General features: G+C 39.3%; 1 protein-coding gene across 5 annotated transcripts in view; it reads left to right on the forward strand.

Moving 5' to 3' along the window:
• Positions 1–1,382: 1,382 nt before the first annotated feature.
• RRAGB (Ras related GTP binding B) overlaps positions 1,383–17,917 on the forward strand; it is a 49,504-nt gene continuing 32,969 nt past the window's right edge. Inside the window, exons 1-6 of one of the 5 annotated variants that reach the window (XM_032266104.1) lie at positions 1,383–1,433; positions 3,066–3,099; positions 5,920–6,019; positions 11,095–11,178; positions 13,078–13,144; positions 15,159–15,381. In XM_032266104.1, the coding sequence (XP_032121995.1) occupies positions 3,088–3,099; positions 5,920–6,019; positions 11,095–11,178; positions 13,078–13,144; positions 15,159–15,381 (486 nt within the window). In that variant the 5' untranslated portion in view covers positions 1,383–1,433; positions 3,066–3,087. Of the gene's footprint in view, positions 1,434–1,475; positions 2,168–3,065; positions 3,100–5,919; positions 6,020–11,094; positions 11,179–13,077; positions 13,145–15,158; positions 15,382–17,917 lie in introns of those variants that run through there. The other 4 variants (XM_032266101.1, XM_032266103.1, XM_032266102.1 and 1 more) reach the window with 4 other exon arrangements.

Genomic DNA, 17,917 nt, shown 5'->3' on the forward strand with positions numbered 1-17,917 from the left:
CTTTCTCTACCCAGCACTTCGCTGCCCACCCCCTCCTATATCATAAGCTGGTGCATCTGAATGCAGGGTCTGCAAAATACATGAAGCACTGATCTTAGGTTTTACAACCATGATGTTATTCCTGGGAGCAATTTGGAGAGGTTCAGACTCTTGCAGCTGGAGGCTGCATGGCCCCTAAGCTGTAATTTCTAATCTTGTAGCTAATTTGTTAGTCCTGCAAAGGCCGACTGGTTCCCAGGTAAAACGGTTTTTTTTGGGGGTGGGGGAGGTGGAGGGAAAGGGCTATTATCAATTTTGTATCAGAGTTAAACTATAAACTAAATTCCTTCCCAAGGTTAGTTCGGCCTACACCCAGGAATGAACAAGGACAGCTTAAAGGTAAGAAGAAAGATGGAGTCAGTTAAGTCTGATCTCTTTCACTGTCATAATTTCCTCACTTACAATTTTTGCAAAGGCAGTTTCCATAGTACCCTGTTTCCTGCAGTCTGCCTTCCTTCCTTCCCTTTTTTTCTTATCTAAGTTATGTATGTACACAGTTATGTATAAATAAGACATGTAGTATATCATATATAATGTATTACTTATAAATAATATATTTAACAATTACACACGCATTAAAAATAACATAACTAATATACCATTTATATTAACATATTACTTGATTATATTAAATATAACTAAATGTTATATTAATAGCTTGTTATTATATATCATTTATACATTATAGAAATATATATAGCACAGAAGGGCTTAAGATAAATAATAGTCCCCTGATGTATCATGTCCTACCCCTACCCCCGTCTCTAGAAGCAACATCTTTGAACCCTATGGGGAATTTTTCTGGTGTGCATATCCCTACCAGTAGACTTTATTTATTTATTTATTTACAGATGGGGCCTTGCTATGTTGTCTAGGTTGGTCTTGAACTCCTGGCCATCCTCCTTCCTCGGCCTCCCAAAGTGCTGTGGTTATAGGCATGACCCACCACTTCCAGCCCTAGACATCCTGTTTTAAACAAGTGGGAAGATGAATGTGTGTGTTAAAATTCTCGATGAATCCCTGGTTTCAGCAGTAAATAATTTCTAGAGCATTTGCTATGTGGAAGACACAGTTCTAAGCGTTTTGGATGTATTAGATATTTAATTACAAACTGGATTGCAAGGATTAACAATAAAAAGCAGGAAGGCAAAGACAATGCTCGACCTTCCCGGTCAAAAACCATTACTGGTAACCAGCAGTAAAAACGGGGAGCTCAGAGGCACTGAAATTGCCACCGGCTCCTTTAATTCTCCATAGCGGATGGGTGGGGCCAGGTCCACCCACATTAAAGAGGCTGAGTGCTCCCATCGCCCCGCCCGCGGCGCGGAGCCAGAGCCGAGGTCATGTGACGATGAAACAGACGGCACTCTGGCTTTCCCGGAGCAGTCTCTATGGTATTCTTCCCAGCCCGCCCGTCCCTTTGGTAGCGACAGTCACGTGACAGACTCCGGGTTTACGGCAGGTGCCCACGTGATCCTGGCCTGCAGTCGGGTGGCTGCGGTGAGGTACCTGGGTTCCTGAAGGGCGGGCGGTTAGGTTTTAACCACCGTCGCCGCCGGCGGACTCTCCTGAGTTGCCGGGCAAGGAAACAACGGCTCAGCTGAGGCGTTCACCGCTTAGTGCCTACGTCAAGGGTCAGCTCTTTCTGCTGCCTCCGCCTTCGCGGTCCCCAATTCTTTGCGGGTGAAGTTACCTTTGGGTTTCGAGACCTTGGGGCCTGAGGCCCAAACTTGGGACGAACCCTTAGCTCACCTCTCTTTTCCTGTCATTCTCTAACTCTTACTTTGTACCACCGAATTACTTGGCCTTTGAGCTAGCCAGCGCGGCCGTGCCTTGAGGCCAGGTTCGGGGCGATAAAGGTAACCGTGGGGAAGGCGGCCCCCCAGTGGACAAAGGCGGAGGCAAGAATAGAGCAGTCCTGAGGGCCGTAGGCGATGAGAATAGGCGGTTGAGGGGTGAACAAGAAAACAACAACCCCCCCCTCCCCCCAAAGAGTACTGAAGATTTAGAAGGGACTGGAAAAGACTTGTTGCGCAATGGAGGACTCTGACTCCGAGAAAAAGATGGAGAAAGAAAATCTGGGGCCGAGAATGGATCCTCCTCTAGGGGAACCGGAAGGATCGCTTGGGTGGGTGAAGGGTATTATGTCAAACCTGGAAGTGGGGGTGTTCCAATTGAGGAGAGTATTGTGAATTAGAAAACTTCTCCCCACCCCACAATGATAAATTACTTCGATATACCAGTAGTGTTGATCGGTGGTATGCTTTTGACAACAGGATAAACTGGAAAGCAAATTGGTGCTAACTGGGCAGAAACAACCCTTGGGAAGGGGCTGATATTCCTGGTGGTGGTGCTGGGGGAGTGGTCTGATTAAAGCAGTCGAGTTGCTTTGAATTATCAGTAAAGGAGATTTCCTGTCACCAGTTTGGGGATAGACTAGGAAGAAGATTTGCATTTCCAGGTCAGAGAGCAGTGGTTTTGAGGGTGCTTTCTGTGCCAGTTTGTACCTGAATTTGAGACTTGTGTTATATGTACCTGTGCCTGTGATGAGTAAAATAGGGGTTGGAAGGACAGCTGAAGGACTAAAAAGATGCTTCTAGATTTTAACAATAGGAGGCTGAATGTTTTTTAGAAATAGAGGATATTCGATATTCAATCCTCAAATAGAGGATATTCAATATACTCTTACTTTTTAGAAATAGAGGATATTGTTTGATTCATTAAAGCAGCTGCGTTGCTTTAAGATGATGAAAAATTGAATCTTGAATTTTAATGTCTCATTTGTATTCCTAAATAAATCTTCCTAGGCCCTATCTCTTGAGCTTCTATTTAGGAGATAGGAAGCATAAACACAGTTTTATAATTTAAGAAAATGGGGCCTCTATTCATCTGAGGTCCTCCACACAACTGTACTCAGCTGTTGTACTGAACATGCTTTTTGTACCTCCACGTTTATTTATATTTCATTAATTTCAATTTCTAAGGGAATTGGATCATGGAAACTGTCTTTTGGTTTATATCTGCAGGTGGGTGCTACCAAATACAGCCATGAAGAAAAAGGTAAGACTGTTAGATACATCAAAACTATGCAGGTAAAGGTAAGAAGTTGATATTCAGGAACTTTGTGATACATAATTATATATATATATATATATATATATATATACACACCTATATATACACACACACCATCTTTTCTGGACTGTTGCAGGAGCCTTCTATGTGATCTCTGTGACTCTCTTCCCCTTTTATGCTATGAAATTTAATTTTTCTAATATGGAAATCTGATTGAGTCATCCACATACTTAAGAACCTTTAGTAACTTCTCTAAGCCAAATGACTTCATGGCCCTTTAAAAATCTATTACTGACCAAACCCTCTGCCACACGTATGCACCCTATCACAGCCATACAGAATTTACTTTTCTCCAGATTTACAAATCAATTTGTACTTTGTGTAAGCCATATACCACACACTGTCCAGGCCTCTGTCTGCACGTTTATTTTTAACCTAACTCAAATGTTACCACTAAAAGGTCTTATGTGAAGTCTTTAGATGGAATTGGACACACCTTCCTTTGTGCTCTCATAGTGTTGTGCCCCACATTGGGGTTTAGGCAGAATTGCTAAGAGTGTAGCTCAAGCTAATTTCTTAACCTTTTGGGGCTTCAGTTTCTTCATTTGTAAAATGGTAGTAATAATATTAACTGTATCATAGGATTGTTGTGACGTTTAAATGAGTAAATGCCTATAGAACACTTTGATCATTATCTAACATGATTAGCCTTGGTAAATCTTTCATAGGGTATTGAAAGAGGTACATTTTATAAATTAAAAACCAAAGGAAATATATTTAGCCTTAGCTTCATCTAATAATTCAGTTCTGTAACTACAGCTTGCTAAGGGAATGTTCTTGGTGAGCCTGTCCGAAGTTGCTTTCATCGAAAATGCCTTAATATACCAGAAATTTCTACATGAATAAGAACAAAAATTAGCTTGATTTAATCATTCTGCATGGTATACATACATCAGAACTCTCATAGTACCCCCCAAATATATACAATTATTGTTTTTCCGTTAAAATTTTAAAGAACACAAGCAAACTTTTTGTGGCAACTTTAGACTGGCTCAGCAGTAACATTTCGTTAGTAAGATAAAGTTACATAAATTGTTAGATTAAATCAAGCTTGAGTATAGTATATTTTCATCAATACTCCTTATATTTGTAATTAGAAATTTTTATGAAATATCTTGGGATTGAAGGTAGAACATAAATTCCCTTCATTTGAAAAGCAAGGTAAGGCTGCGCACTGTGGGTCATGCCTGTAATCCCAGCACTGTGGAAGGCTGAGACTGACAGATTACTTGAGGCCAGGAGTCCAAGATGAGTCTGACCAACATGGCAAAACCCTGTCTTTACTAAATATACAAAAAAAAAATTAGCTAGGCATGGTGGTGCAAGCCTGTAATCCCAGCTACTCAGGTGGGGTGGCTGAGGCATGAGAATCACTTGAACCGGGGAGGCAGAGGTTGCAGTGAGCCAAGATCATGTCTTTGCACTTCAACCTGGATGATAGAGAAAGACTTGGTCTCAAAAAGAAAAAAAAAAAAAAAAGATAACAAAAGCAAGGTAATTAGAACTATATTTCATAAATTCTAGATGAGAAAGGACTCTCCAAAGTCACTTTACTAAATTCCCTTTTAGTATGAAAGTAGAGAGCATCTTTGACAAGGTCTCTCTGTGTGAGATGCCGACATTCATAGGAAGGCTGCTTACCTTCGTGAGGCTACCCTTTCCCTTGGACAATTCTCACTGTCAGTTACTCTTTTGCTTTATATATTTGTTTTGATATCTTGCTTGTTCTTTTGATGTACATGCTTTGAGCATCTGTTATGTTAGGCATTGGAGGTACCAGGGGACTCTGCCCTTCAGGAGCTTACAGTCTTCTGAGAGAGAGACAGACCCCCACAAAATAAGTGATTGCAATGCATCATAGTCTTTGCAAGGAAGTAACAGTGCCATGGCAGGACAGAAGACACTTGAATCAGTCTAAAGCATTAGACTCAGAAAAGCTTCTTGAGAAAATGATTACTGAACCAAGTCTTGAAGGATAACTACAATTTAGCTGAAAGAAGAAAGGAGAATAGACAGCTAACTGTCAGAGAGTACTGCATGAAACAACGGCACAGATGCAGGACCTCCCAGAGGACTGGGAACAGTCAGAGGGACTACCAGCAGTTCAGTTAAGTGTGACTGTAAGCTATAAGTTCCAGGCCAAGAGCGACAGGAGATGAGGGATGAGAAGTAAATAGACTAGATCAAGGAGGGTCTTATATGTAGTCTCCGGACTTCATCCTGCAGGCCATGGGAAGGTTTTGAGAAGAAAAAGGAGGGACAGAGTAATACATGGAACAAGGGCATAGAGGTAAATGGAAGGGATGAAATCAAGGGCAGAGGTGGAAAAGTTGACCTTGAGCAAAAGGAGGAAGAACTTTCAGTTATATTGCAATCCTTTGCTAGGTAATTCCGTTAATAAAACATTGAATTATGAGAGAACAGTGTTTAGTTTCTTCTAATGTGGTATTTCTCTACTCTGTTTCTGAACATATTAACAGCGCGTGTTGGTAGCATAAATTCACTGTAATTCTCTCACCTAAAGGATGTTTGTCCTGTGATAGGTAAGTGCCTGGCTCCTGGAATTCTAAGTATCTCTGCATTCACCATTGGTTGAGAAGAGTTTAGTTCTAAATATCCACACCAGGTTGTTGATACTGTCATTTCAGGAAAATATAAAATCCAGGAGACAAATAAATCCCTTTAGACTTGATTTGCTCTAGATTGTTAACTTGTTTCCTTTCTTTTTCCCTACTTTGTCCTTAGGTGCTGTTGATGGGTAAAAGTGGGTCTGGTAAGACCAGCATGAGGTCTATTATCTTTGCAAATTATATTGCCAGAGACACACGTCGCCTTGGCGCAACAAGTAAGATGTTTTATCTTATTGTAAAGTCAGGTGATCTTAACTATTAATAATCTGCATAACACACTTGGTTGCAGTAGCTTGGGGATGCAGAGGTTGAGGGATTTGTTATGGAGCATATTTACGCTTTTTGCATTCGTTCTCAGAGAGGTGTGGCCTAATTCCAGTTAACTACTGCTTTCTCTCTTGGGGGAGGTTCTTTTCTTTCTAGGTTGTTTATGAAGTAGATTGCCCTTGTCCAACTTTTTGTTTATCCTGCTATTTCTTAAACAAGCATTGTTTGTTCGTCTTGGAGGGGAGAGTATTTTTAACTGTTGTACAAAGGGAAATCCATAGGTATTAACAAGCATAACAGTAAAATATTCTAAGATTTTTTTTAAGCAGTAGTTAACGCCTTGTCGTCGTTAAAAGGTAAATTACAGTGGTGGGAAGGAAAGAGGTTAACCTGGTTGGTACTCTGCTATTTCTTTTCCTGGATACACATAGATGATCTGATTAGAGTTTTGGCTCTGACTTGGGGAATATGTTATTGCCTTTTATAGTTTGAGTGTTAGAATAGACTAATTAGGCTGCCATGGACAGTGAATGTAGGATCCTGGGAGAGCCCTTCTGTCTCTGGGTTGTACTGCCATTTCATTCTGCAGCATCCAAGCATTTCTGGATTCTGCATTAGTCCTTGATTTTTAGGAGCAGGCCACCCATTACTCTATACAGTTTCTGAAGTTTCAAGAACAACAACATTTTAAAAACACATTATGTTTCAGACCCTAGGAAATAAAGGAGAGGAAACCTCATTTCTGTTCTTACGGTGCTTGGAGTGTAAGTGTAGACTTTCATAATTGGGGCAGCTTTGATGACTAGAAAACTGTTTCTTGAATGTATATATATATATATTTTTTTTTACATGGAGTCTTGTGCCCTTTTGTCTGGGCTGGAGTGCAGTGGTGCAGTGCTACCTCCTGGGTTCAGGCGATTCTTATGCCTCAGCCTCACGAGTACCTGGGATCACAGGCACCCACAACCACACCTGGCTAATTTTTGTATTTTACCAGAGACAGGCTTCACCACGTTGGCCAGGCTGGTCTCTAACTCCGGACGTCAAGTGGTCTGCCCACCTTGGCCTCCCAAAGTGCTGGCATTATAGATGTGAGCCATCGTGACTGGCCTATTTCCCGTTTTTTTCTGTTAGCTTATTCTCTTTCTGTTCTCTTAAGCCGCTAAAAATATTTGAGGTTAGTCAGTGTCTCAGTTTGTCCTAGCTATCTCTTGCCTCACAAATCTTTTTTTTTTTTTGAGACTGAGTCTTGCTCTGTCATCCAAGCTGGAGTGCAGTGGTATGATCTCGGCTCACTGCAACCTCCACCTCCCGGTTCAAGGGATTCTCCTGCCTTAGCCTCCCAAGTAGCTGGGACTACAGGTGTGTACCACCACATCCAGCTAATTTTTTTTATTTTTAGTACAGACGGGGTTTCACCATATTGGCCAGGCTTGGTCTCGAAATCCTGACCTGAGATGATCTACCTGCCTCGCCTCGGCCTCCCAAAGTGTTTAGACTATAGGTGTGAGCCAACATCCTTGGCCATCTTGCCTCACAAATCATGTCTTCCTTAAGTCAAGCATGTCCAGCTCTTCCATCTATTTCTCATTTGACATATTTTGAAACATTTTTAAGGATGTGTTCAACTTGTCTACATTTTTCTTAAGATACTGAGACTTGAATGCAGGTGGAGTCTGATCAGGACAGAGTGGGCCTATCACATCTCTTATCCTGGACATTGCATTGCTGTTAGCATGGTCTAACACGTATCTTCCTTTTTTGGAGTAACTTTTATTATGCAGAGTCTTACCAAAAAACCCAATTCCCTTTCATGTATGTTGTTATTAAAACACATACTCTTCTGACTCTTGTGCATTTACTATTTTGAATCAAAGAATACATGCTTATTTCTATTAAATCATTTAGTTTTGTTTGTTTTAGCCCATCATACGTTCCTGTACCCTTTGTTTGTTAACTGTGAAATCCAGAACAAGTCCAATCTCTTTTTTTCCTTTATCCATTAAAAAAGGGATTGGATCTTATTTTCATTTTAGCTACTGATTCTCTTATCTGATATATTAGCTATCTTTCCTAACTCTAATATCTGACATATTAGCTATCTTTACTAACTCCATGCAGTTTGTACCTTTGATGAATATCTCATCTAGTTTTCATCTAAGTTATAGGTCAAAAGTTTTGGTCAGGATAGTGTCCTATGGCCTGTCATGCCTCTACAATTGACATCTGTGACTCTGGCCTCTGGAAAGTCTACCTGTCCAAACTTCTCTCTGTCTTGATTTAATAGATTAAAACTCTGTTTCTTTCAAGTTAAATATCTGGGCCTAATTACCCTGGTGGTTTCAGTAGATTAGAGAAAGCTAACAGTTATGGAACAACTGCTATTTGTCAGACTTTTGTGTACTCTTTTATTTACATTAGTTCTGATGTTAACTTCATTTTATTAGAGAATAAAAAAGGAAGTACAACTTAGAAGTTAATATCACTGCCCTAGGAAGTGTTAGAGCTGGAATGTCAATCTATGCTCTTCCTTTATTCCTTATGCTACATTCTGTCTAGCTTACCTTCTGCTAACAATTCCTGGTAGACTTACTTTTCTTTCTGTTTTAAATCCTGCACACTTTGTTGAAGCACCTTTTTTCTGGTCCAGTTGCTGTTGATGTTCTTATATAGCTGATCGGCAGAGTTGACTAACCCTGAGTCCAGAGAATAGTCTTGCAACCAACATTTCAGAGCTATTCAAACTGCTTAAAATAGTTTTGACATAACCTAGCAGTCTTATTGTGAACAGAACTTTGCAAATTATGTGAACCCTATACATTAAGGCAAACCATTTATTCAGCAAGTATTTTTTGGAACTTTTTGTGTAGCAGGCATAAAGAACATGACAGAGCTCTTGCCCTTAAGAATATCTCAATCAAATGGGACCTTTATTACTAATACTTTGTTGGTAATTATTGTATCTCCCTTACAGGTAGTGAAAGTATACTTTAAAATGTTATGTTGGTCTTAAGGCTTTAGGATATCATCATTAGCTTCTCATTGCTAAAGAAATACCTGTGTTCTATTGCTAAACTTGTCATTTAGTTTGTCATTGCTAAAGAAATACCTGGGTTCTATTACTAAACTTATGGACACGTTCAATATAGTGCATTGCTTTTTACTTGATAGTCCTCTTTATGTAGTTGCTGATTTTCTTTAAAAGTAGTAAGAGTACTTCTAAAATATTACCTTGACTTTAATGTTTTAGTGTTTTTCTAGTTTCTCATTGCTGAAAATAGTCCAGTTTTATTTTGTTAAACTTAGAGCCTACTGTGTTTTGAAATTTGAAGTAAGAATACATGATGGTGATATTATTAATTTATTAGGGGGCTGCTAAATGTATTTGTTGGAATAGTAAACTTGTCAATAAAAATTTTTATGAAGTATTTTAGTCTCAAACACTGTTGACGGCTCCAAGATTTCCTACCTTCTCAAAATTCTCTGTTCCCTTGGCTTTTATTTAATGCTCTATTACCCTGGTTTTCTTCCTTTATCTTTAATCATCCCATCCCTCTTTAAAAAAAATCTTTATCATAGTATTTTCTTCTTTCTGCCCCGTAAGTGTGTGTCATTCCCCAAAGCTCTGTTCTTGGTTCTTTTTGGTTGTTCTTGTGACAGTAGGGTAGGAAGACTAGGAGAACTAGAAGGCCATATGTGAAAGACATGAGACTAAAGAGGGAAGCAGGAAGTGGGAAGTTAGATCATAAAATGTATTGAAAGCCAAGTTAGGTAGTAGGAACTGAGGGTAGAGAGAGTTTTAAACAGAAGATCAATATTTTACAGGTCCCAGGGATTAGGGAAATGTTTGTTTTTTTTGTTTTTTTTTTTTAAAGCAACATGAACAGATTTATATTTTATTATTTTTAATTTTCAGTTTTAATTACAAAAGTAGTACTTGTGAAAAATTCAAACGTTACAGACGCATAAAAAGCTTCTTTTCTCCCTCACTCTCAGGCCCACTTCCTAGGGACAACCACAAATAATAGTTTTGAGGTTATCCTTCCGTCCCTTTCTTTTCTGGATGTATACATTCATGCATATGCAGAGAGACATGGTTTTTTACTGTTTAAAGAAGAATAAAAATCTGCATTTTGGAGAGATCACTCTATCTGTAATATGGAGGATAGATAGGCTGGAGGGAGGCAAAGCTAGAAACAGGTTGATCAGTTTGGAAACTGTTTTAGTAGACCAGATAAGAGATGATGGGGGCTTGATTTGGGCTAGGATGATGATAGTGGATGTGGTGAGAAGCAAATGGATTTGAGATCTTTTAAGAGGCAGAGTCAATGGGACTTTCTGGTAGATTTAGGGAGAATGAGGAGGAAAAAAGTGGACTGAAGGATGAAACTGAGCTTTTGGCTTAGGCAACTGGTTGAATTCACTGAGATAGAGAAGACTGAAAGAGGAATAGATTTTGTAGGAAGAAAGGGGAGTTGATGAGTTATATATACTTGGATACATTGAGTTTGGGATACTTGTGGTTTATTCAAATGGAGATTTGTAATATATGTTAGCAAGGTAGGAGAGAAATCTGTCCTAGAGATACCTATTTCTGAGTCATCAGTGTCCAAATGGTAAATAAAATAATACGAATAGGCTAGCTTGCCTTGGGGAAGGTGGCCAAGGATGGAGTCCTGAAGAATTCCAACATTTAAGGGACAGAAAGAAGAATAGGAGTTGTAAGGGAGGATCTGCCAGAGAAGTTGTAGGTATGATATCAGAGACCAAGAGAAGAGAATTTTTTGAGAAGAAGAGAGTAGTCAACAGTGTCATGCTGCAGAAAGTAAGACAAGGACTAAAAAGTCCACTGGATTTGGTTATGGGGCCATTGGTCACTTGATGAGAATAATTTCTATGATATGGGAGTAGAAACCTGATTTCTATCCCATGTGCCCCATGTCTAAACAATCACTGAATCCTGTCACTTCTTTTGTTATTGTCTTTCCCTTTCTCAGTAGCACTTCTTTCCATTTTTTTTTAGTACTAGACCGTATACATAGTCTTCAAATTAATAGCAGTTTGAGCACCTACTCTCTCGTAGACTCTGTTGGAAATACAAAGACATGTAAGATATGATTCCTTTTCCAAGGAGGGGGAAGTAAAGGGGAGAAGGGAAGTAGTTTGAGCACCTACTACGTGCCAGGCACTTTATGATAACTCATTGAATCCTCATAGTAATCCTGTGAGGTCAATGCTATGCCTTGCCCCCCCTTCTTTTTTAATTGAAGAGGAAACTAATACTCAGAGCTTAAGTGATTTGCCCAAGGTCACACACATAGAGGTAGAGCTGATATTTGAATGAAGATTTGTTTGACTACAAAGCCGACGCTTTTTAAAATAATGCCCTGCTGCTTATGATGTAGTTTATAAGAAGATAAAATTGCACAAAAGTTAGATAGCAGTTAATTTAAGCAACAGCTTTGAGATAGTCATAGGCAAAATATCATTGGTTGATTGATTATCACAAATTGTATAGATGATAATTCCTAGACTTTGATAAATTTTCAGGATAAAATCTTTCATTATTACTCCTTGGGATTTTTAGTGCCTGGCAGAGAGTAGATGCTTAATAAATGTTTGAATGAATTCAGAGGGAGAGATGACGGTAAGTGGGGGTAGCCAGGCAGGGCTTTTAAAGGAGGTGGGATTTAGGCTGGGTCTTAAAAGATGAATATATTTTGAAAGAAAGATGGGGAGGGCTTTCCAGGTAGATGAACAGAGTAGGTGAAGAATACAGGGGAGGGAAGTATAACTCAGAGGTCGCAAACAGGCAGCCTGTATCCTGGATAAGGCCTGTAGATGTGTTTTGTTTGGCCCATGTGATGGTTTCTAAAAATGGGACTTAGTTATCAACATGTAAAAGTTTTCATAAAAATCTGGATTTCCCACTACTGCTGAAAAACCTAAAGATCTGGTAACCCCTCCATTCCTGTATGGCAAATGAACAAGACCTTAGTAATTGCTGCTCACTCTGCTATTGCATTGGGTAGATGTTTACCCTCCATATGCAGACAACTTTGCTCATATACGTTTACTGGCCTGGCCCCTGTTAGCAAGTTTGCGACCCCTGGTGTAAAGTATTTTGGGGGTTGGGGAGGTAGTGGGGTTTGGGAGTACTGTGAATAAACCAAATTGGGCTGGAGTGAAAGGCTTTATTAACATGGATCATTGGGGAATGTATAGGTAGATTGAAAGCCAAATTGTGAAGGACCTTGAATGCCTCCCCATAGGCATGGAGGAGCCATTGAAAGTGTTTTGAATGGGGAGTGACATGTTCAAAGTGGTGTTAAGAAGATGAGCCTGGTAGTAGTAGCCTGTAGGATGAAGTAAAAGTAAGTAAGGCTTTTTGGTGGGGAGGTCAGTTTTGGAGGTATTGTAGTAGTGTAGACATGAGGTGATAAGGGGGCTTCCCTAATGTTTGTGGTGGGTTATAAAATAAGGAATGGAATTGAGAGAAATTACAAAGGACTAGCAATGTATTGAATGTCGATAGAGGAGTCAAAAGTGGGAAAAAAAATTAGGGTCATTAACTGGAAAGGAAATCAATAGCTGGAGTTCGTTTGGTTATGTTTTATGTTTGGTTTTTCTTACTGTTTTTTAAATGTGTGTGTGGCGGGGGAAGTTGGTGGGGGCAGCTGGAACAGGGAAGATCGATTAAATGGTATACATCTATTACATGTTGAAATATTAACATTAGTATTATAATTAGAGATTGTTTCTGCTCTAAGTACTAAACTACTAAAAAATAAAATGACTTACATGAGAGCCAGTTCTGTAGCTCAGGGTAGTTTAGGTGCCCACCTTGCCACTAAACCACGCTACTAAGCTGAAAATCACCTTCTTCTTGTGGCTTTGAGCATTTCACTCCACTTTGGTCCTTCTAAATTTTATGGGTTAGTGCTTTGCTTATTTTGAATTTTACGACACCCGCTATAATTACTAGTTTGTCATATTTGTCTTCCAGTTGATGTAGAACATTCTCATGTTCGATTTCTGGGAAACCTGGTATTGAACCTGTGGGATTGTGGTGGGTAAGTACCATCTGCTTACTTGTTTGTTAAGCCAATGTCAGTAATCATGGCATCTAGTATATCAGCATGGCGAATATACCTAGTAGAGTAACTATCATTTATAATAGATTGGTTAGCAATTACTTCAAAATTGATACTTGAGTCAATAAAGATCTCTGACTTTTATGGAATTGTGAAAATGCCCTCTGTATGTGACATATTTAAATAGCACTAATCCAAGCTTCATCTAGGTATCCATAGTTTGGGATCGATTATCCCCTTTTTTTGTGGAGGAATAAATTAGGTTTCTGTCTCAGGCAGCCCACTGCTGAGTTCTTAGCTGTCACACCATACTTCTTTGTTCTTAGTTACAATACTTCAATAATTTTCTCCAGTCAGTCTCAATACTGTGGATCAGATGCTGAGCACATATTCTGTAGCTAAGTTACCTACTTTTTGGAAGAGTAGGAGTTCTTCCTTTTGTAAGAGAAGTATTCACCACATATTCCATGACAAATGTACACACACTGTGGATGTATGCTCATGGTGCTCCCTACTCTATGGCCATTGCCATTGCATCTTTGTGCTGAAGGAGCCGTGTGCACTGCACAGTGGATAGGAGCATAGGTTTTGGAGTTAGATTGAGGTTTGCACCTAAACTCTGTTAGCTGTGTTATCTTGGGTAGATCATTTAAACTCTCTGAGTCACAGTTTCTTCATCTGTACAGTAGTGAAGGCAATGGTACCAGCTCATAGGGTTGTTTTGATGATTAAGTTAGATGACTTATACAAAATTGCATAGCAGAGTGTCTCACAAAATAAATAGATATTGTTAGCTCAGTGTTTCCCACCTCTTCGCATAGAGCCAGCCATACAGTAGGTACTCAATGAATATTTGTTGAAAGAATAATGCAGTAGCTAAATACCCTATAAGAAAATGACTCCATTCCTGCTAGCAGACAGATCACTTAATACCCTAGCACCTATCTCCATACAAATCCTTCCTCATTATCGTTGGTTCTAATTTTCTAATCCGTGTCAAGAGATTAGTCCCTAGTCCCTTGCTTTTAGGCACTAAGATGTGATGATCTTCATTTTTACAGATAAGGCAGCTGAGGTCCAGGGAGATTATGATTCTACCAAGTTCACACAGCTAATTAATAGCAAGGTGCAAGACTAGAACCTAGGTTCCTGATTTTTTTCTCCTACTACAGGATGCTACTGTTTTCTGCTGGCCAAGTGGTAATTGAGAACTTCCTGGAAAGCAGCACTTCGCCTAAGGAGCAAATAGCAACATTCTGTTAAAAAATTACCATTAGAGTTGTTTTAATGTAGTTTAGAATATTTGACTATTGAGTTATTCATTCAGCAAATTTTCATTGAGTACTTAACAGTTTGTTAGAAGCCGGGAAACTACAAAGAATAGTAACAGACATGGAACTTGCTGTCTAGGGAAATGAATGGTATTAATGAAAAACTCACACAAACAAGTGTAATAACTTGTGGTAAGTGTTAGAAATAAGGGAAATGTATTGGTATAAGAGCCTATGCTGAGAGGATTGACCTATCAGGAGGCCATGGGCAGTTTCTGTGACGAAATATAGATTGAACTGAAATCTAAAGATACAAGCAGGAGTTAGCTAGATGAAGAGGTAGGGGGTAGCATCTGAGACAGTGTGAACAGCATGTGTAAAGGCCACATAGTGGATAAACCATGTGCCACTTGAGGAATTGAGAAAAAGTCAGTGTTAGAACATAAGGAGAGGGGCAGAGAAATGGATCTGGTACAGGAGGATCAAAGGGATCTGGTAAGAAACAGAAAAGGGGCTGCACCAAATGGTTGACGTGTTTTGCAAACTTACTTTGTTGGCTCAAGTTGTGGCTCAGGAGGTTTTAAGGCCAGACTTATTTGTTATGATTTGCCCTTTAAAGCCTTAAGATTATCTTTCACATGGAGCAAGCTAACAAAAATAGGTCATAAGGAGGAGTAATTGAACTTAGGATTTGCTTACTATAGATTTCTTTTTTCTGCCAGGCAAGACACCTTCATGGAAAATTATTTCACTAGCCAACGGGACAACATATTCCGAAATGTGGAGGTTCTGATTTATGTCTTCGATGTGGAAAGCCGCGAACTGGAAAAGGACATGCACTATTACCAGTCATGCCTGGAGGCCATTCTACAGAACTCTCCAGATGCCAAAATATTTTGCTTGGTACACAAAATGGATCTGGTACAGGAGGATCAACGCGACCTGGTAAGAAACAGAAAAAGTGTTGCACCGAATGCTTGACATGCTTTGCAGACTTATTTTGTAGAGATGTAGGTAAATTTGTATCATTTTTTGAGCAATAAAAGGTCAGCAGAAGTTTTCAAAATAAAGTTTTCTTATTTGCGTTAACAAAACACTCTTTTAAACACATTTTCAATGATAAGGGAAATATATTATTTATTAGTATATAGTTTTCAGAATTAAGTAAAGAGTCTGTCCAAGTGATCTCACTAAGCAGCATTTATTTATTTTAAAAATATATTTGCTGCCCCAGTTTTATTGTGCTTCAAAGCAGGGAGCTATTGTCAAGGTTAAGACCCACTAGGAGTGAGATGAAGAGAGGTTGCTGCTTTCATTAGGTTGACTTAGGAAACTGGTATGTACCAGTTCAAGTGCCAACCACAGTGTGTTAGGCACTATGCCAGGTCCCTCATAATTGCACTAATATAGTAGATTTCTCTTTTCTGACATAGGAGTTAGTATACACAAATTTAAACCAGACAAGACACAGTAGGGGGTAATGTCACCAAAATAGTGAAGTAGGAGATACCAGTCTTCATCGCTCTACAAAAAAACAAATATAGATAGCTATCCACATACCAAAAGAGCCCCAAGAAGGCTCAAAGGCCCATTATAGGAAGGCATAGTAGAATGAGTAAACTTTTGCTTAGCTGTGAGACTCCAGGACTGACAAATCATGTAGTCTATCTTCAGTTTGCTCAATATAAAATAAGAGGATTGGATTTTAAGGTCTAAGCTGAAAGAGAAGATCCTCCTCTATTTCTAAGGGTATAACACTAAGGAAAGCAGTTTTAGGACATGCTGGTCATACAGAAGAATACAGTTTCTCTTTGAGTTGCAGTATAAGAATCTAAGGAAATCCTTTAATGAAAGGATTTTTTGGTCATAGCTGCAATAAGGAATACTTTTTTATATGACTGGTTACAGGATTGTCTCCACTGGCTATTCCAGTGTTTTGGTATTCATAGGTTAGCTTATAGGCTTTCAAAAACCATTTGAAGGGTTCCATATTTGACTCAGAAAACTGTTTTTGATTATTTAGTGTCTTTTTAGCTCTTTTTACCTCACCTTCTGTCATTAAGTATTAATTACTATTTAATACCTAATAACTAATACAGTTTTAATTCAGCAGAAAATCATGTATGTAGCTTGGGTCTTGAGTTTGTGAGGGCCTTGTTACTGCCTTTGTTGCTCTTGCTGTTTTACTCTCCTTTTTTTAAAAAAATCACTTTATTTCCTAGCCAAAATTATAGTAGAAAAACTTACGGCATTTCAATAAATGAGCTCCTTTAAATATTTACAAGTATTTTATTCACTTTTAATTTTGTGGTTTTTTTAGTATTTTTATTTTATTATTTCAATAGCTTTATGTGTGGTTTTTGCTTACATGGATGAATTGTGCTGTGGTCAAGTCTGGGCTTTTAGTGTATTCATCACTTGAATAGTGTACGTTATACCCAATAGGTAATTTTTCTTTCCTCATCTCCCTCTCCATTCCTTCCCATTTCTGTGTCTCCAGTGTCCAGTATACCACTCTGTATGCCTTTGTGTACCCATAGCTTAGCTCCCACTTATAAGCAAGAACATGCACTATTTGATTTTCCATTCCTGAGTTATAAACAGAGATAGTTTGATTTCCTTTTTTCAATTTGGATCCCATTTATTTCTTTCTCTTGCCTGATTGCTCTGGCTAGGACTTGTAGGACTATGTTGAATAGAAGTGGTAAAAGTGTGGCTGGGTGCGGTGGCCCACTCCTTTAATCCTAGCACTTTGGGAGGCCCAGGCAGGTGGATCACCTGAGGTCGGGTGCTTGAGACAAGCCTGACCAACGTGGAGAAACCCCGTCTCTACTAATAATACAAAAATTAGCTACTCGAGAGGCTGAGGCATGAGAATTGCTTGAACCTGGGAGGTGGAGGTTGCAGTGAGCTGAGATCACGCCATTGGACTCCAGCCTGGGTGACAGAGCGAAACTCCACCTCAAAAAAGAAAAAAAAAAGTGGTAAAAGTGGGTATAATTGTCTTTTTCCAGTTCTTAGGGGAAATGCTTTAATCTTTTCCCCATTCATTATGATGTTGGCTGTGGATTTCTCAGAAAGGGCTCTTATTATTATTTTTTATTATACTTTAAGTTCTGGGGTACACATGTAGAACGTGCAGGTTTGGTACATAGGTATACACATGCCATGATGATTGGCTGCATCCATCACACCATCATCTACATTAGGTGTTTCTCCTAGTGCTATCCCTCCCCTACTCCCCCATCCCCCAACAGGCCCGGGGGTGTGATGTTCCCCTGCCTGTGTCCATGTGTTCTCATTGTTCAACACCCACTTAATGAGTTAGAACATGCGGTGTTTGCTTTTCTGTTCTTGTGTCAGTTTGCTGAGAATGATGGTTTCCAGCTTTATCCATGTCCCTGGAAAGGACATGAACTCATCCTTTTTTATGGCTGCATAGTATTCCATGATGCATATATGCCACATTTTAATTATCCAT

Source organism: Sapajus apella, unplaced genomic scaffold (genome assembly GCF_009761245.1).
Source record: "Sapajus apella isolate SASKATOON/1434 unplaced genomic scaffold, GSC_monkey_1.0 scaffold154, whole genome shotgun sequence".
Classification (NCBI taxonomy): Eukaryota; Metazoa; Chordata; class Mammalia; order Primates; family Cebidae; genus Sapajus; species Sapajus apella.